A 21634-nucleotide genomic window follows, 5' to 3' on the forward strand; every position below is an offset into this window, starting at 1 on the left:
TTCGCACTGAGCTGAGCGAGTGTCTTGGGCGGAACTGCATGCTGAGCTGAGTTAGGGACTCAGGGCCTGAACTGCCTGCAAAGTACAGATTGGGTCTCAGGGTACCATGTGGCCCAAATTCTGCCCAGAGTCCCCTCTCCTGCAATAATTCCCACCGACCACCACACCAATCACCTCCACTGGAGAGCTCCAAGCTGCAACATCAGCCACTTCCAGTGCCACTGCCGCCACCGCCGTCACTGATGCTGCTGCTGTCGCTGCCGCTTTGATTCGAGAAAATCTGTGCTCTTCCTGTGTGCAGGAGCACGCAGGTCCTCTGCACACTGGTCCCTTCGAACCATGGAGCACTCTTGATGCCGTGGTGTGGGTAACTCGGTGTTCTTGATTCAGAATTGTGTACAATTCCCTGAATTGTTTACTGGATATACTAAACATGGTCCACACTGCTCGCAGCCATCTTGGATCTCTTTTTCTTTCTATTTTATGGTTTCAGCTTCTTTACTGAAAATCGAGTGTCTGAAGATGTGTGGATCTATTTCTTGGTCTTCAACTTGATTCCATTGAACAACCTCTCCTTTTTCATGTCAATACTTGCAAATTTAATTATTATTGTTCTTTAGTACAACTTGAAATCAGGGATAGTGATGCCTCCAGAAGTTCTTTTATTATACAGGCTTGTTTTTTAAGGGGGATAAGGAATTGCTGCACATTGACCCCAGGGACATTAGAGCCAGATAGATGGAATTTGTTGAATGATTAGCAAAATCTGACTGATCAGAGACACACTATGGATTTGGGAAACAAGACTGTGACCCTGATCCATATTTAGGGTGAGTTTTTAAAGGAAAAACACCATAACCAACCACAAAGAATCAATTCTATTTCAGGTACATTGTGCCCAGTTATCTAAGCATTTTAAGCTGATTGGCTGGGATTTAGGGTAGGATACCTTTTGGAAACTTTCCAATTCCTCATTGTTCAGGAAGAAAATATAGTTAGATATTGCATTTTAACTACAACAGAACATACAATTACCCATAATTAAAGCAGGACACATATTTATCTTCTGTTGTTTTATTCTAGGCAGCAACTATTGAATTAGAAGTAAAAGGGTAATCTTGTGTCAGGCAAACAAAGCCTGAGAACTTGAACTCAGTTTTACCTTATGATTCAAATAAAGACTAAAAATAAAATGGCTTAAGGTATGCTAAACACAAAAGTATGTGTTAAAAGTTATACTAAAAATTAAAGTAGGTCTCAAAAGAGGGGCTATAGTTATGCAAAACATTAAAGCAGGTCTCAACTGTTTTACCACATCTGGGATTTTTAAATTCCAATAAAATTGAGAATTGTATTTTCAAGGTCTGTTTAAAAAGTGTTGATATCCTTATGGGAACTGTGTTGATTTTGTAGATTGCTTTTTGTTAGATGGCCATTTTATTATGTTAATCCTACCAATCCATGAGTATGGAAGATCTATCTATCTTCTGATACCTTCTTCACTTCTTACTTCAGAGACTTTAATTTCTTGTCATATAGGTTTTCACTTTCTTAGTTAGCATTAAACAAGATATTTTATATTATTTCTAGCTATTATGAAGTGTGTTGTTTCTCTAATTCCTTTCTCAACCCTTTTGTCAATTGTATACAGGAGTGATAATGATGATCTTTTAGTTAATTTTTTTTCTTGTGCCATTTTGTTGAGGGTGCTTACCTGCTATTGTCCATTAGAATTTTTGGGTAACTCGTGGATACTATCATATCATGTGTGAATAGTGATACTTAGACTTCTTCCTTTCCCATTTTTATCCCCTTGAACTTTAGTTGTTTTGTTTTTCCCCTAGCAAGAACTTCAAGTACTATTATTGTAGAGACACAGAGAGAGTGGCCAGTCTTGTATTTTTCTTAAATTTAGTATGACTGCTGTAAATTTATCTCTGCTTAATTTGAAGTTGGTTGTAGGCTTGGAGAATATTGCCATTAGTGTGATTTGCTGTGTGGCTTGTATTCCTGATTTCTACAAAAGCTAAGTATTAAGGGTTGTTGGATTCTGCCAAATGTTTTTTCAGTGTTTAATGTGAGTTTTTTCTTTCAGTTTGTTTACATGGTTGAGTACATTGATGTATTTCCATATTTTGAACCACTCCTGCATGCTGGGGACGAAGTCTACTTGATCATGTTCGATAATGCTTTTGATGTGTTCTTGTATTTGGCTTGGGAGTATTTTGTTGAGTATTTGCATAGATGCTCTTAAAGGATCTTTGTCAGTAATTTTCTTACTTTTTTGGAGTCTTCATGTTACTTAGGTATCAGGTTGTCTGTGGCATCATAGAATGAGTTTGGCAATGTTCCTTCCCTTTCTATTTTCTGAGATAGACTTGATTTACATTTAAAAATGGTATCTATCAAAAAAGTTGTTCATTTTATTGTAGATTTCCCAATTTTGTAGCATACATGTTTTTGAAGACTTAATCATTCCTTGGATTCCCTCAGTGTCTGTTTTTTTGTTCCTTTTCATTTCTGATTTTGTTAATTTGGATACTGTCTCTGCCTTTTATTTGTTTCACTAAGGTATTGTTTATTTAGTTGATTTTCTCAGGGAACCAGCTCCCATTTTTCTTGATTCTTTGTGTTATTCTCTTTGTTTCTATTTACTGATTTTAGCCCTGAGTTTGATTATTTCCTGCCATCTACTCCTTTTGTGTTTGCTATGTTTTTCTCTAGAGTATTCAGGCATATTTTACATTGTTAGTATGAGACTTTGCTAATTTCTTTATGAGGGAACTTAGTTCTCTGGACATTCCTCTTAGCACTGCGTTTGTTTTGCTCCATAAATGTGGTTATAAGGTTTTCATTTTCTTCTTTTTGCTTTAGTCCAGCTTTAATCCCAGGCTGTCTGATAGAATACACGTTGTTATTTCAATTTTCTTCTGTCTATTGAGGCTTGCTTTGTGACCATGTATGTGGTCAATTTTGGAGAAGGTTCTGTGAAGTGCTGAGAAGAAGGTATATTCCTTTGTGTTTACATGGAATGTTCTGTAGGTATCTGTTAGGTCCATTTGATTCACCATGTTTATTAGCTTTATTATTTCTCTACTTAGTTTCTGTCTCAATGAGTTGTCCATTAGTGAAAGAGGGGTGTTGAAGTCTCCTACTATGAAATATGGTGTTCAGTGTGTGATTTAAGATTTAATAATTTAATATGTTTTTATAAATGTAGGTGCCCTTTCATTTGTGGCATACATGTTCAGAATTGAGACATCATTATGGTAAATATTTCTTTTGATGAGTAAGACATGCATTCCCCATTCTTTTGCTTAATTTTAGTTGGAAGTCTATATTTACTAGGTATTAGAATGTCTGATCGAGGTTGTTTCTTATTTCTGTTTGTTTTGAAAACATTTTCATTCCCTTTATTCTGATGTAATGTCTATGTTTAATGCTGATATATTTGCTATATGCAGCAGAATGATGTATCTTGTTTTTGCCACCATTCTGTAAGCCTGCAGCTTTTTTATTGGTAATTTGAGACAATTGGTGTCAAGAAATATCACTGACCAATCATTGTTAACTCCTGTTATTTTTGTGTTGTTGGTGTTATTGTGTGTATGTTTGTGTGTGTGTGTGTGTGTGTGTGTGTGTGTGTGTGTGTGTGTGTGTGTGTTTTCTCACTTTGTTTTTGCTGTTCTGGAAATATTTCTTTACTGTGTTTTCTTGTATCTTCCTTAGGATGGAGTTTTCCTTTTATTTTATTCCATAGGGCTTGTTTAGTGGATATTGTTTAAATTTGGTTTTGTCATGGAATATCTTGTATTTTCTATCTATTGTGATTGACATTTTTGTTGGGTATAGTATTCTGGGCTGGCATTAGTGATCTCTTAGGGTTTACAAGATATTTGTCCAGGCCATTCTGGCTTGTAAAGCCTCTGTTGTAAAATCTGGAGTAATTTTTAAAAGTATAGATTTATGTACTACATGGCCATTATGCCTTAGTGCTTTTAATATTTTTCTTATATCTATACATTTAAGATTTTATTATTATGTGTCAGGAGGATTTTCTTTTCTTTTTTTCTTTCTTTCTTTCTTTTTTTTTTTTTTTTTTTTTTTTTTTTTTTTTTGTCCAATCTATTTCATGTTCTGGAGGCTTCATGTAAATTTATAAGCATCTCCTTAATTAGGGAAATTTTTCTTCTATGATTTTGTTGAAGGTATTTTTAGGGCCTTGGAGCTTGGTATCATCTTCTTCTTCTATTCCAATTATTCTGAAGTTTGATATTTTTATGATGTCCCAAATTTCCTGTATGTTTTATATGAGAAATCTCTTTAGGATTAGCATTTTCTTTGACTGGTGTATCGGTTTCTTCTATTGCATACTCTATATCCGATATACTGTTTATTCTCTTGTGGTCTGTTGGTGATGGTCACATCTGTAGTTCCTCTTCTCTTTCCTAGTATTGCCATTTCCAGAAGTCCCAAAGATTGTGTTTTCTTTATTGCCTTTATTTTAATTTTTAGGTTTTGAACAGTCTTATTCATTTCTTTGTCTTGTTTGCTTGGATTTTCTATTTCTTTAAGGGATTTACTCATTTCATATACCTGTTTTTATTTTCCAGTATTACTCTGAGTGATTTATTACTTTTCTGTTTTAAGGCATCTATCATTTTCATAAGATTAAAGTTTGCTTTCCTGAGCATCAGGTGTGTTATGATATCCAGAAATTGTTAAGGAATGACACCAGCTTATGATGGTCCTTTATTTCACTGAATTTTGTTGAGTATATTCTAATTCTGTCCTCTAGATATCTGTAGTCCCTAATGGCTGTCAACTTCTGTAGTCACTGATGTATGCTTCCATTCTGCAGGCATTCTCCAATGGCCACTGTCTCTGGGACAGTAAGGAGAAGTGGTGCCCTGGAACTGATATGGTGAGGTCAAAGAACAGACCTTACCTCTGTTGTCTACAACAGCTGCTATCCCTAAGACCACAGGCTATACTTGTGCTCAGGATTTGGCATATGAAGGTCAGGAAGAAGTCCCTACCTCAGTTAGTAGTTTCCAATGGCTGCCATCCAAGGAAATGCATAAAGAGCCAGCACCCATGAACTAGAGCATGTGGATGGTTTTGGCAGACCTCACAACTGATTATAGTCTCTAATGGCCACTGTTCCTGAGACCACAACTGAGCTAACATGAAGTAGTTTGTGTGTGGTGTGATGAAACAGACCTCATTTCTGCTGATGGGCTCCAATTGCTGCAGTTCTTGGTACTGCAGGCAGAGCCACTGCCTGGTACATAAATGGCTGGGGAGACATCACCTCTTTTGGGAGTCTTCTATGGCACCCAGGAACTAGTGCTTGTACATGGTTGGGGCAATCCTTACCTCTGATGGCAGTTTCCAATGGCTCCTGGTCCTGGAACTATAGGCAGAGCCCTCTATGCTTTTTATTAATAGTGTGACATGTCAAAGAGATTGGGGGATTAACATAGAAACATAGAGCAGTAGAAACACCCTGAATTCTAAAAAAAAAAAAAGTAGCCATAGTAAGGTTTCTTTTATTGTGCGATATTAAGTTTGAACTGGTTATCATCCATAACCTAGCAGTGGGACTGGGACATCAACTTAGCCACAAAACTTTGAACAACAATTTGTTATGCCTGTAAGATATACTGAATTAAATGTGTTGTAGCACATGTGGGAATAGCCAATCAAAGACTGGTCCAGCTTGAGGCCTACACCAAGAGAGGGAGCTCGTGCTTAACACTTCCTGGATGATCACAAACCAGAGGCAGGACACCATAAGGACCCAGGATGGAAGTAGACTGGATTGACAGTGAATGCCTATGGTAGATATTCTTCTTTACTTTTAGATCTGTTCCAAACCCAATTTTCATCACAGTGAAGTCATACAGCAACTCATGAGAAAAGGTCCAAATTTCCACAGCCAAACACCATGTTGGATCTAGGGGATCGCCACAGAAGTGGGAGATTAAGGATTGTAGGAGCCAGATGCATGAAGGACAAATCAAGAACATGACCCACAGAATCTCTGATCAGGGCTCATAACGGCTCACAGAGATTGCAGTGAAAAAAGTCATTTTTTATTTTTTGAGCTAGGGGTTCTGCATACACCCTATAAGTGTTACCTTGATGTTCTTGTGCAACTCCAAACAGTGGGAGTGGGGGTTATCTCTGGACCTTTAACAAGCTCTTGCAACTTTTTCGTATTGCATTACCTCATTCAGCATTGATATGAGGGCTTTTCCCTGGTTTTACTGTGACTTGTTATGCCATGTTCAATGTATGTCCCTAGGAGGCCAACTGTTTTTTTTTTTCCTTTGAAGAGAAATAGAACAGGGGTGGATCTAGAGAAGCAGAGATATAGACAGAATAGAGAGGATGGTTTGGGGCTTGGGATAGTGGAGGGACAGGAAACTGTACTGTAATCTGTGAGACAACCAAAAGTTAAGAATGAAAGTGCCAAATTAAAAAGAAAACTCTCAGCATTTTGTGTTTATCTTTGTGTAATCTGTCTATTTTTATGCCCTATTTTTTGCGGGAGTGGTTGAGACAGGGTTTCTTTGCACCGCCTCAGTTGTCATGGACTAACTTTATGGACCAGGAAGTCTCGAACTCACCAAGGTCCAACTGCCTCTGCCTCCCATAGTGCTGGGATTACAGGCATGTGCCACTCCCAAACAGTTTATGCCCCACTTTTAAATAGGGGTGTTTGCTTTCTTTATATTTACATCTTTTAGTTCTTTGTATTATCTAGATTTAACCTCATATCTGCTGTGTAGCTGGTAAATAATTTTTTCCCTTTCTGTAGAGTAAATCATCACCTAAATGATGGGGTACAGAAGCATTTTAGTTTTATGAAGTCCAATTTATTAATTGATGATCTTCGAGTTGTACTTGTGCTATTTTAGTCCTGTTCCTAAAAAAATGCTTCCTTGAAAATTCAAAAGTATCCTCGACTTTTTCAATTGGATTTAGGATATCATGATTACATTGGCTTACTTCTTTGATATTTCTGGAGGTGAGTATTGTGCATGGTGAGAGACAGGGTTCTGGTTTCTTTTTTTATGTAGAGATACACAGTTTAGCAAGCACTATTGAAAATGCTCTATTTTGTCTAATATGTCAGCTTGTTTTTCAAAGATCATATGACCATAGATTTTCTTGTTTTTGTTTCTTTTATTCACCATCTTCTATTCTATTACATCAGTCAATGGGCACAATGTAAAGCCAGTGTCATCCTGTTTTTATTACTCTCCCTTTTAAAAAATAACCTGAAACATGGAATGCAAATGTCTCCAGCAGAATTGCTTTTGTTGTTCTTGGTCTCTTTTTGCTTACACGTGGACCTAAAGATTATTTTGAGTGTCTTTGAGGATTTGTATTAAAAATTTGTTGGAGATTGCATTGAATATGTAGTTTGTTTTTTGTAAAGTATATGTTTTCACAAGGTTATTCCTGCTAATCCTTGAACATGTACAGTTTCCATTTTCTCTTTTCTTTTTCAGTGTCTTAAAGATTTCCTTGAATCTGCTAGGTAACTTTGACTTACAAGGCAGAGTAAATCCAAGGTTTCTTAGTTTGGCTCATTTTCTGAAAACATATTTATTTCTATAAGACTTCTATTGATCATCACTGTGTTGGTGTAGAGCTATTGTTTCAGATCTAATTGTGTTTCAGTTAGGAAACTGAGAGCACTTGCGTTTGGTATGTATATATTTTGGATGGGAATACATTGCTGATGGATCTTTGGAGAGAGGGGAATACTCCTTCATTGCTGGTGGGAATGCAAACTGGTTCAGCCAATTTTTAAAATCTATCTGGTGCCATCTCAGAAAACTGGGAATAGGGTTTCTGCAAGACCCAGCTATTCCACTCCTTGGAATATACCCAGAAGATGCTCCAGCACAGAAAAAGAAAATTTGCCCAACCATGTTCATAGCAGCCTTATTCATAATAGCCAAAACATGGAAACAGCCAAAGTGTCCATCAGTAGAAGAATGGATAAATAAACTGTGGTATATATACACTATGGAATACTACTCAGCTATTAAAAAAAGCAATTCTCGAAATTTGTGGATAAATGGATTGAGCTAGAAATGATCATAATGAGTGAGTTAACACAGAAGCAGAAAGACTCAAATGGTATATACTCACTTATATCTGCATATTAGCCAAAGGGGCATGTCCCATGGAAGCCTTCACTTACCAGGAAACTGGAACAGAGGGGAAGACATCCTATTGGGACTCTAGATGAGAGAAGCATGGGAGAATAGGAAAGTAGAAGGATCCAGAGGGTCCTAGAAACCTACAAGTAGAACATTAGGATAGACAGATTTGGGCCCAGGGGTCCCGCTCAAACTAAGGCACCAGCCAAGGACAATACCAGTGGTAAACTTTAAACCACGCCTAGAACTAGCCAATGAACAGAAAATTCTCCACAGTTGAGTGGAGAGTGGGGCATGACTTTCACATGAACTCTGGTGCCTCATATTTGACCATTTCCCCTGGAGGGGGAGACCTGGTGGCACTCAGAGGAAGGATAGCAGGTTACCAAGAAGAGACTTGATACACTATGAGCATATACAAGGGAAGGAAATCCCCCTCAGGAACAGTCATAGAGGAGCAGAATAAGGGGAAAAAGGGAGGGAGGGAAGAATGGGAGGGTACAAGGGATGGGATAACCATTGAGATGTAACAAGAATAAATTAATAAAAAATTTTTAAAAAAGAAAAAGAAAATCCAAAACTTCTACAGAGTCTGTACCTGAAGAAAAGAAAATTAGTGGGATGTTCAATTATAAAGTCATAAAAAAGAGAGTCTCTCTAACAACAATGATTCAGATGAAGGAACTGGGGAAAGAATTGATAAATCACAGGGGAACAGTATAATTGCCGAATTGCTATTGCGTGTTATAATGTCTTTTTTGAATATACAAGTTACTACAATCAAAATGTTCAATTTACTCTAGTGAATATAAGAAAAACTGTGGAGTTAAAAAAAAAATAAAATACATAAAATGTAATGTTTGTGTTTTATTAAGTAAGGACAAAATAAATATAACATCATTGGGCATACTGGCACATCATCAACAGTAGCATTTTGTAGGCAAAGGAGGGCAGATATCCACGTGTTTTTTTCCCACACTTGTCTACGTATGTGGCTGGGACCAAAAAAGACTTCATAATAAAATTATTTTACAGAAAAAGGAATGATATGAATCTCAATGATAAAATAAAAATAATGGTTCCACTACAAAGAGACTTTGATGCCCTTAAATGAAGAATTTTGAACCCACAGAATATGGTAATATTGTACCTGAATAAATGCTATAAACCAGTATGCCACTGGTTTCAGGCATTGTATTTAATTTACTTACATGTCATAGCTAAATTTTAAATGACTTTTCCTTCTTGAATGGGTTTTGTGCCTGATGTCAAGACAGCAGTTCTTATCTGGCCTTAACAAAATAATGTAGCACTTTGGGGCAAAAATCAAGCCAAGGAGTGCACTACTGGAAGCCAAGATACAAAAGACTTCCATTGCCACCATGACCTTCCCCATGGTGCTATGGTAGACAGGAAGGAATGTGATCCAGACACAGAAGAACACCTGCATGCTGAAGGACAGGAACTTGGCTTCATTGAATGTGTCAGGAAGATTCCTGGACAAGAAGGCCATGATGTAGCTCCCAAGTGCCAAGGAGCAGAGGTATCCCAGGACACAGTGGAAGGCAACTGCTGAACCCTTGTTGCACACAATGATGATGTGGCCATGTTCAGCACGAGTGTCTTGATCAATGAAGGGTGGAGAGGTGACCAGCCAGATTCCACAGAGAACAAGTTGGATCAGTGTGCAGATTGGAATTATGAAATTAGGAGCCCTTGATACCATCAACCATCTGACCATTTTAGGTGGAACAGTGACATTGAATGCAATAACCACAGTAATAGCTTTTGCCAATACTGTGGAGAGAGCCACAGTGAACAAAATTCCAAATGTTGTCTGCTGCAAGATGCAGGTGGCTGTGCTGGGCTGACCAATGAAGAGCAAGGAACTGAGGAAACAGATGATGAGTGTCAGTAGCAGGGTGTAGCTGAGAGCCCGATTATTTGCCTTGACAATGGGTGTGTCTCTGTGCTTCAGGAAGATTACAAGAACCACAGCTGTGAGTACAGAGAAGCACAGTGCAGTGGTGGTGAGAGCCATGCCCAAGGGGTCTTCATAGGCCAAAAAGCTCACAGATTTCTGGAGGCAATAATTCTTTTCCAAATTTGCATAGTGACTTTCTGGACATTTTACACATTGATCCATATCTGTCGTTCAGAAATAAAGATAACTGGCATCAGTTCTGTGGTGTTCCCTTTCCTACTGGGTTGTTACTCAGCCTAAGCTCATTGAAGTGCTTCCTAAATTACCTTTGTTTATTGCTTCAGGAATATTTTAAATCTATACAGCCCTCTCTGTCGCTGGTAACAAAGATTAAAGAAGACCCATACTTTTCCTGTGTCTTTGTATACATACCCTGAATTTGTGACTCTATTGCATCCAATATATGTCATAAGATTATAAGATTATATTGTAAAATCCTAGTTTGATTCTTCTTCCACCTTATAGAAATCCCTAATTTGACTTAAGTTTTGTAAAATATGCTCAGTTTTTAATTCATTTTATACACTGTTCTCTAATTTGTTATCCATATTAACTTATTTTCACAAAATCCATTAGGTATTTAAGATTGGCTCAAATTTAAATCTTAAAGATTCTCAAATTCAATATCTTAAAGATTTTGAAATAATAAATAGCACTTCATTCTTAAGCTTAAATCCTTCACACATAATATGTGGTTACACATAGCTATAAAATATTTCTAAGATATAGGGACATACCTATTGAAATATATCATGGAATTCTAAAATTTCTGAATACTCTCATCCTAAACATTTATCATTTTATATAAAAACAAATGTGTGTGTGTATGTACATTGAGCGTTATAATCTCATATTTTTATTACATTAACCATTGGTTTTTTCTGAAACATATCACCTCACTAATGGGATTTCTCTTTTTTTATACATTGAGATAAACATGAATTTATTGTCAGTAAAAATCAAATCTTGCTTTTGATAACTTGTTTTTTTTTCTTTTGCCTCAGTTATTATAGAACTGTAATGAATTTGTTCTCAGGAGATGTTTTTCAACTTATTTCTCAATAGCCACAAGTAATACCTTTGTTCCTATTATGAGCATTTACTGTTGCTTTTCCATTGTATAAGATATGCTTCAAGTATAACATTTGATCTCTGCCTTAAATTGTTTACATGATATATGTTTCATTAACTAATTATATAAAGATAACACTTCTTTTTTAAAAATAGGTTTTTTCTTACTCAAGAAGACTGAATCAGTGATACTTTGGAATTTTAATTTTGAACATGAATGTGTTCATCCTAATTTAAATGATATATGGGTTCAAAATATAGTCACTAACAGAAAATTGTGTAAGATCTTGTATTCATGCATAAAGTACTTTTACTCTGTGGATCCTGAATATTTATGTGGACCTACCTACATGAAAGAGTGTTTCATACTTGCAGGTATGAAACCACATTAAATTTGAAAAGAGATGGAAAATGATACTTCACCCTTATAAAAATACTACCCACCAGGTGAAATTTGGATTGACAACTATAATCCAAACACAAGAACACCTCGTTTGTAAAAAGACCATTACTACAGCTTAAATCAAATATTGGCACTCACACACTGATACTGGGATGTCTCAATATCCCACTCTCACCATTGAACAGGTCACCCAGACAAAAGCTAAACAAAGAAATACTGGTGCTAACAGATGTTTTAAGCAAAAGGACCTAACTTAGTAATGGATCAATTCACAGAAACACACACAAAAAAAAATACCTTCTTCATAGCATCTCATAAGATTTTTTCCAAAACTGAAAATACACTTAGGCACAAAACAAGACTCAACAGATAAAATGATATTGAAATAATCCCCTCCATATTATAAGGCTAGTATTCATTAAAGTTGGATATCAACTAAGCTTTCTGACCCAAAATATTTAAGTCTTTGAAGAAAGAAATTGAAAAAGGTATGAGAAGATTGAAAATCCTTCTGTGTTCATGTACCGATGGGATTAACAAAGTAAAATCAGCCATCCTACCAAAAGGTCATACAGAATCATTGAAATCCCCTTTAAAATTCCAACACATGTCTTTACAGAACTTAAAAAGGTTCTCAACTTCATATGGAAAAATGAAACTCAGGATACCCAAAACAATTCTGAACAATAAAAAAACTGCAGGAGGTACCTATATCCATGATTGCAAGTTGTAACACTAAGACTAACAAAAACAGGATGGTATTGACATAAAATAGAAAGTTGGTCAATGGAATTAAATTGCAATCCCAGATATCAATCAAAACGCATATGATAAAGAGTCCAAAAATTTATACTGGAAAAAGAACATCTTCATCAAATGGTGGTGGTGCAACTGAATGTATGCATGGAGAAGTATGTATGAATTTCTATGCTCATCACCTTACACAAAACTCAACTCTGAATATATAAAATACCTCAATATCAAAGAAGATACATTAGCAGCGTTGGTGTTCCAATCCCTCCATTCTAAGTCTTGTCTGGGTACAGGAAATGACCCATTCAGGCTTCATATCCTCCATTGCTAGGAGTTTTAGCTAAGGCCACCCTCACAGATTCATAGGAATTTCCATTGTTCTAATTTTTTAATTCATCCCAAAGATGACCCCACCACCACCAATACAGTGGTCTTACCCAGTACTGACACCCTCTCTCTTTCCCAATCTTCTGTCTCATATTTTCATGCTTACCCCAGCCTAGGCCTCCCATTCCATCAAACCATTTCTCCTTTTCAGTGAGAATAAAGTGTTCCCCTTGGGTACTATATTTACTTAGCTTCTTTAGAACTGTGATTTGTAGCATGGATATTTTATACTTTATGATTAATATCCTCTTATAAGTAGATATTGCTCGTAAAGACACTAAGAAAGTACCTTAACAACCTTAGACCCTTAGTTTGTCCTGACCACAAGAGATATGGGTGAAAGGAGAGAGCAGAATTTTGAAGAACTCTAACAATATTAATTATATTCTGCTCTGTTTGCAGATAGGAGTTAGCATAACTGTCATCAGAGAGTATAGCGGTCATCTACCCAGATAATGATGGAAATTGATGCAGAGACCTACAACTGAAAATTATATGGAACTTGAGGAATCTTGTGGAAGAGGGGAAGGAAAGATTGATGGAGCCAGAAGAGCCAAAGACTTCATTTAAAAACTACAAAATCAACTATCCTAAAAGAAAATAACATTGAAAATATCCTTGAATGCATTAGTAAAAGCAAATCTTCTCTGAACATAGCACTGATATCAAAGCAAGAAGGTGAACAATTACTAAATGGAACCTCAAAAAAGTGATTATTTTTTATTCAAATGACACAGTTATTTATACAAAGCAGCTTCCTACAGAATGAGATATTAGTTTTTCCAACTCCGTATCTGAAAGATCACTACAGATTATATAAAGAAGTTAGGGAATTAGATATCAGAAAATGATGTACAGATATAAAATGAGCATGTTCAATACAAGATTTAATACTACGGTTAAAGAAAATCTTAAGGAAATGTTCAAAATTCTTAGCCATCAGGAAAAAGAAATGCAAATCCCAGCTACTTTTGGGGGTTAGGAATCCAAGATGTAGGAACCAATCTTACATGGTATGGGACCAGCACAACAACAGTGATTCCAGAATGACCACAAGGCATTGGCTTTGGATCCCAAGACTCCAGTGTTTGGGTTCCCAAGGTGAATGGAAATCCCACACTGAAGGAGACAGTGAGCACAACCTCAGGTCACCTAGATAATCATGGTAAAAGTCCCACATTCTGCTGGAAGTAGAGTCTCAGCCTCCAGCCTGCAACTCACTCCCACTTTCCTGTAGGTGGATACCTTCCAGATATCAATGTGCCTGGCTCCAACCTTTGGCCTCATCATGACAGGAATCCACAGAAACAGTATCCAATGCTGCTCTAACGAGAGCAACCTGTCTCCCAAAGGAGAACAACCAGAACACTGGGTTCACAGATTCTCTGGGATAGGGACACCCAGCAAGAAAAGATGCAAAAACAGTGTCTCAGTAATTCAGTGCTGGTGGCTGACTCCTGGAATTCACCTGACAAATGAAGGTTCCTCATGAGCCCAGTTGGTTCTGAGTATCAAACATCAGAGGTGATCTGAAAGAAATACCCTGATAACAAAACGGGAGTCTGAGAACATACCCACCAACCCCAGGAGGGCTTCTGAAAGAACATTCAGCCTCTTGCTCTGGGCTGTGTCCATCAAAGACAGTGTCTGAGCATAATGTCTGGGCAAATGGAGCTTCTGAACCTCAGAACTAGAATGCCAGACGTGGGGTGGCTGGCTCCAAGAAGTTTGCTGGTAAAAAGAGGACCACATGATTCAGGGGGGCCAAGTCAGTCTTGAGGATCAAACATTTTAGAAGAGCAACAGACAGTTCCATGAGAACCACCTACCAATCAGCGACTATACATTCCAATCTGAAGAGAGTACAAGCTCCCTGCCCAGGGCACTTCCATAACCCCAAGAACTCCAGTAGGCACCAGTTACTACCAGCCAATGCCAGACACAAATAGATGGCTAAAGGCCAGTTTAAAATAAAATTAATGAAAGCAAGAGAAATGAAGAATCTCCAGAACAGAGTTATGCACTTGCAAACAGCATTGGATACCATAAAACAACTGAAATACAGGAAAATGACAATAAAGCTTTTCTAAGAAAGATGATCAACGCTTTTATAGATGAATCCCTTAAAGATATAGGAAGACATAGCCAAACAGATTAAGGCCTTAAAAGAATAAATAAATCCCTCAGTGAAATACAGGAAAATACAAACACATATGACAGAACTCAATAAAACATTTCAAGATCTGGAGATGGAAATGGAGCCAATAAAGAAAGCTCAAATTGAGGCAACCCTGGAGATGGAGAACATAGGGAAGAAAATAGGAGCTACAGAGGTAAGCATCACCAACACAATACAAGAGATGGAGGAAAGAATCTCAAATATAGAAGATGCAAGCAACAAAAGTAAAGCATCTGCCAGAAAGTATTCAATATAAAATATGAAAAAAAACTTAGAAGAAATAAAGAATACCATGAAAAGAGGAATGCTAAGAATAATAGGAACAAAAGAAAGAGAATGTTCCTGGGTTCTAGGAACCCAGAGAATTCAACAAAATTATGGAAGAAAAGTCCCCTCGTAAAAAGAAAGAAATGCCTATAAGTATACAAGCAGCCTACAGAAAACCAAATAGATTGGACCAGAAATCAAATTCTTCCTACCATGTAATAATCAAAACACTTTATGTACAGAACAATGAAGAATATCAAAAGCTACAGGGGGAAAAGGCCAAGTAACATATAATGGCAAACCAATCAGAATCACTCCTGAGCTCTCAGCAAAGAACATAAAAGACAGAAGGGCCTAGGAAGGCATCTTACAAACCCTAAAAGACCACAGATCTGGAAAACTTTCAATCACCATAGATGGGGAAAGCAAGATATTCCACAACAGAACAAAATTTGAACAATATACATGCATAAACTCAGCCCTACAGAAAATACTAGAAGAAAAACTCTGACCCAAGAAGGTTAACTACACACAATAAAACACACGATATAAGTAAATTAACTTAAAGAGAACAAGAGCACAAACTCCACAACAAAAAATATAAAAAAGAAAGTGATAATCACTGGCTATTAATATCTCTCAACATCGATGTACTCAACTCTCTAAAAAAAAGACACAGACTAAGAAACTGGTTACATGAAGAGGACCATCTTGCTAATGCAAGAAACAAACCTCAGCACAATATAAACATATCTGAGAGTAGAGGGCTATTAAAAAGGTTTCTAACCAAAGAGACACAAGAAAAAACCTTTAGTAGCCATTTTAACAGGTAATGAAACAGACTTTTGACTAAATTTACTCAAAAGAGATGAATGATACTTCATACTCATCAAACAGGAAAATTCACCATGAGTGCATCTCAATTCTTTGCACTGAATATAAGCGCAAACATATTCGTGGGAAAAAAATTGAGAAAGCTAACAACACATTGACCCCACACATTAATAGTTGGAGACTCTAACATTCAAATCTTTAAAAAAAAACAGGTGAATAAAAGAGAAAATAACAGGAAAATAATACACTAACAGATGTCAAAAATCAAATAGACCTATCAGATGTCTACAAAAGGATTCATTCAAACATAAAAGAAGATACCTTATTCAGAGCACCTCATTGAACCTTCTCCAAAACTGACGATATATTTAGGCACAAAGAAGGTTGAAATGATCCCTGTATTCTTATAGATCACCATGCACTAAAGCTGGACCTCAACAACAACAGAAATAACAAAAAGCCTACATATATACTGAAATGGAACAAATCTCTACTGAAAACAACTGGGTCAGGGAAGAAATAAAGAAAGAGAGTAAAGACTTCCTAAAGTTCAACAAAAATGAAAGCACAACATACCCAAAATTATGACTCATGGTGAAATTTGTGCAAATAGAAAGTTTATAGGACTAAGTGCCTTCGTAAAGATATTGGAGGCATCCCAGAAGACCAACTTATCAGCACACCTGGAGGACATAGAATAAAATGAATCAGATACAACCAAGAGGAGTAGAAGGTTGAAAATAGTCAAACAAACTAAAAGGTAAAGAGATAGTATTCAAATCAACAAAATCAGAAATGAAAATGGAGATATAGTGCCACATATTGAGGAAATACAATGAAACATTAGGTTGTACTTCAAAAGACTATACGCCACAAAATTTGAAAATGTAAATGAAGTAAACAGTTTTCATAATATGGACCCATTGGTGTCCTGCACAAACTCCTGTTCCAACCAAGGACAATGCATGCAGCAAACCTAGATCCCCACTATTCAGATCTACCCAATGCATAGCCCATTCTCCATAGCTGTAGGGAGAATGAGACTCACCCTCACAGGAACTCAGGTGTGCCCTATTTGACCATTTCCCCCTGGTGGGAAGGCCTGTGGCACTCAGAGGAAGGGGAGCCAGAATGATCTGGATGAGACCTGACAGGCTGTGATCATATGGTGAGGGTAGGAATACACTTCTGTCACAGGTCTGGGGAGGGGAATAGGGCAAAAGAAGGAGGGAGGGAGAATGGGAAGTTATATGGGAGGGGATAACAATTTAGATATAAAGTGAATAAATTATTTTTTAATATTCAAGTGGAAAAAGAAACTAGGGAAAAGGAATATAAAATATGAACCAAAACTACTTTGAGTTTCCATCTGTCACCAGTCAGAATGCTTACAAACAGTAATATAATGATAGTCATGCTAGCAAGTACATGGAGAAGTGAGAACATTCTTCCATTGCTAATGATTAATACAGCAACTGTGGATATCAGGATGCCAAATTTTCATAGACGTGAAAATCAATTTCCCCCAGGATCCAGCTTTATTACTCTTTAAAATATACTTTATCTTATCACAAGGATACTTGATTAAATATGTTCAAGGCTCTATTCACAAAATCCTGACACTTACCCTATGAGAATATACAGGGGGAGGTAATCCCCCTCAGGAACAGTCATAGGGGAGGGGAATAAGGGGAAAAGGGAGGGAGGGAAGAATGGGAGGACACAAAGGATGGGATAACCATTGAGATGTAACAAGAATAAATTAATAATAAAAAAAATTTTTTAAGAAAAAAATAACATAAGAATGAATAAATCAAATATGATAAATTTAAATGATGGAGTATTATTTCTTGGTAATTAAAACTGACATCAACATTGCAGACAATGGTTAAAGTTGAAAAAATTATTAAGACTGTTGTAAGCCAGACCCAGAGGGATAAATATAATATGCATTTGATTATACCTGTGTATTAGCTGTTAAATAAATGATAGGAAAGCTACAATCTATAGACCCAGAGGTATTTGTAATGGAGAAAGACACTAGGGGGTTATATGGATATCCAAGGGAGAAGAAAATAGAACAGAATTTATGGGTGAACTGGAGAGAAGGGGAATGAAAGTAGGAAGAACAAATATGAGGAGTGACGTGAAAAGGAATTGAGGGAGAAAATGTGGACAAAGACAGCTAGAAAGGAAGGGGATTTTAGGAGCAATATGAACACAGAGTGATCATAATGTAACCTCTAAATAATGATGGACATAGAGACCCAATAGCCATTTCTTGTCAAGAACTGATACTTTGAGTAAGAGGACTGGGTTTCATGAATTTGGGTTGTTAGCTACAATGGTATCATTAAAATCCCCAAATAATACAGGCTGTTTACAAAACAACTGGTTGTTCTTCACAGACACAAGGCCCCACTTCTGAGACAACACAACGCCACAACTTGTTTAGATGGAAATGCCAAGTTCATGCTACAAGAAACCTTCAGCCCCATGTTTCATATCTATACCAAAGAAAGATACTCTATGGGCTGTGATAAAAAAGAGTAAGCACCCAATCAACCACATAAGTTTTGAATGACATTTAGTCCTACCCACAAAATATGCTAGGGTAATGGTGATACAAACATTGTTGGAGGAACCGACTAATTTCTGATTTGACTCAAAGCCCACTAAACGAGGGAGTAATCATTCCTGATATTACTTGATCAACCAATGCTCAGAGAGTAGATACCTCAAAGATGTGGGGAACACCTATACTATTGGTCTCATCAAATGACTCCTGATTATATTCCGCTATACACATAGATCAGTACCTTATCCAGTCATCATTAGAGAGGCTTCCTTGTTTACTCCTATAACCGAAGAAAATAAATACAGAGACCCAGGTCTAGACATTTTACACACACACACACACACACACACACACACACACACACACACACACAAACACAAACACACACACATCACCCAGAGAAAGAGAGAAGAAGGGAGGGAGAGAGGAAGAGCATAAAACAGATCTAAGTGAGATGTTTCCATCTATACACTCACTCAGAGCATAGGGAGCCCCATAGGAGATGGGGAAGAGTAAGGAGGGGCCAAGGCAACAGATATCAGAAGAACAAGGCTCTAATTAACAACCAAGTAATGCTTTTATGAATACACAGAGAAGGATTCACTAGGCCTACATAGGTCAGCCATAGACCATCTGCATGCACCATAGCTACAGTTTTGTACATTTTTGAGATTCCTGAATCATTAACAAGTGAGTCTCTAATTCTTGTGCACTCTCTTGAGGTTTTATTTTTCTGTTTCCTTGTCTTTTCCAAAATGATGGTTTTTGTTTTATCTTATCACATGTTATTTTATTGAGCTTTTTATGAGATAAAGATAAAAAGTGGATATCTCATGATAGAAGTATTGGAGAATTGGGAGAAGTAGAGGGAAGGGAAAATGTATTCACTGTGTGGGGAAAATCTGCTTAATAAAGGGGAGACAATTATATAAATAAGAAGAACCTATGGTATGAAACAATCTATTTACAGTAAAATAAAATAAGGTTAGTTTTATGAAGATAAAATATATGTCCTTAGGACATCAAACTGAACTCTTCATTTACCTGCTAGGTAAAAAAAAAAAAAAAAAAAAAAAAAAAAAAAAAAAAAAAAAAAAAAAAAAAAAAAAACAGAAAAATGAAACAAATACAAATACAATAAATGATGAACTAATTATAATCATAAAGAACTTGTTATGTTAGAGATCTAAGCTTGAAGTGAATCCTACATGTAAGTGAGCATGGATTCGTGCTCAAAACACTGTGTTCATGATAAAATGAAATAAAGTGTTAATTTATGGGCAAGATGGGTGTCTTCAGGAATCAGTGCCTGCAATGGAACAACAATGTAAACAAAGAATGATGTAAATTTCTAGAATGTGTCCTTTCAAAGGGAAATAAAAGTATCAGAAATCCTTCAATTTCTAATTAAGGAAGAAAAATGTATCTTTTACTTCTCTTCAGTTCTTCTTCATTTGTTTATTATGTACTGCAGATGCCTGTGGACAAAATGGAAGTTCTCTGTAAACCAGCACTTACCTGTCTCGTTGGAAATCTCATTGTCTGCACAAGGAATGCAGTCATAGCAGCAGACAGCCTTGCCCTGCTGAGCGGCTTTCCTGAATCCAGGCCTACAGCGCTCACTGCACAAAGACTGAGGAATCTGAAATAAATGAAAGTGATTAGCAAATGCTTGGACTTTAGTGAGAAGTCCTAATAAATACAGAGTTTAGGGGTATCATTGAACAGTTAATTTACAAATGCTTTCACTTAACCAATTCTAGCAACTTTTGGGCTGCACAGCCCATGTATTTAAATAGATGAAGCTAATATTAAGAGTAAGTCATTAAAGTAGTGTTCTAAAAAGTCATGATATGATTTTAGTTTCAACCTGTCTCTATTCTTTTTTATTAATTTATTTAGAGTGCATCTCAGTTGTTTTCCCCTCACTTGTATCCTCTCATTCCTCCCTCCCTCCCTCTTTCACCCTATTTCCCTCCCCAATATCTGTGACAGATGGTTATCTCCTCCACCACAATATGGTCACAGCCTATCAAGTCTCATGCTGGTAGCCTGCTTATCCTTTCTCTGAGTGCCACCAGGCCTCCCCACCAAGGGGAGGTGGCCAAATATGGGGCACCAGAGTTCATGTCTGAGTCAGTCCCCACTCTCCACACAACTGTGGAAAATGTCCTGATCATTGGGCAGATCTGAATATGTGTTCACTGTTTACTTCATGTATTGTCCTTGGTTGGTGCTATAGGTTGAGCAAAACCCCCAGGTCCAGATACGCCCATCATGATGGTCTTCTTATGGGTTTTTATGACCCTCTGGATCCTTCTATTTCTCCCATTTTCCCATATTTCCTTCATCTAGAGTTCCATTAGGAAGTCCCTTTATCCATCCCAATATCCTGGTAAGTAAAGACTTTCATGGGACATGACTTTTGGGCTAGTGCCCACATTATAAGTGAGTGTATACCATGTGACTCTTTCTGCTTCTGGGTTAACTCGCTCAGGATGATCATTTCTAGTTCTATCCATTTGCCCATAAATTTTAGGGTTTCCTTGTTTTTAATAGCTGAGTAATATTCCATAGTATAAATGTCCCACAGTTTCTTTATCCATTTTTTGACTGAGGGACATTTAGATTGTTTCCAGGTTCTGACAATTATGAATAAGGCTGCTATGAACATGGTTGAGCATATGTCCTTGTTATCTGGTGGAGCATCTTCTGGGTATATTCCAAGGAGTGGAATAGCTGGGTCTCGAGGTAGCCCTATTCCCAGTTTTCTGAGAAAGCACCATAATGATTTCCAAAGTCGTTGTACAAGTTTGCACTCCCACCAGCAATGAAGGAGTGGTACCCTTTCTCCATATCCTCACCAGCATTTACTGTCATCTGAGTTTTTAATCTTAGTCGTTCGGATGGGTGTTAAGTTGGAATCTTAGAGTTATTTTGATTTCTTCTTCTCTGATGACTGACTAAGGATGTTGAGCATTTCTTTAAGTGTTCT

General features: G+C 37.0%; 1 protein-coding gene across 1 annotated transcript in view; it reads right to left on the reverse strand.

Moving 5' to 3' along the window:
• Positions 1-202: 202 nt before the first annotated feature.
• LOC311609888 (vomeronasal type-2 receptor 116-like) overlaps positions 203-21634 on the reverse strand; it is a gene marked incomplete at its 3' end in the record, with an annotated part of 58256 nt that continues 36824 nt past the window's right edge. Inside the window, exons 6-8 of the mRNA XM_084803325.1 lie at positions 20158-20281; positions 9395-10331; positions 203-380 (exon numbers count right to left, since the gene is read on the reverse strand). Coding sequence (XP_084659451.1) covers positions 203-380; positions 9395-10331; positions 20158-20281 — 1239 coding nt within the window. The remainder of the gene's footprint in view (positions 381-9394; positions 10332-20157; positions 20282-21634) is intronic.

This window comes from Acomys minous (genome assembly GCF_964271855.1).
Source record: "Acomys minous genome assembly, chromosome: 2".
In the NCBI taxonomy this organism is placed as follows: domain Eukaryota; kingdom Metazoa; phylum Chordata; class Mammalia; order Rodentia; family Muridae; genus Acomys; species Acomys minous.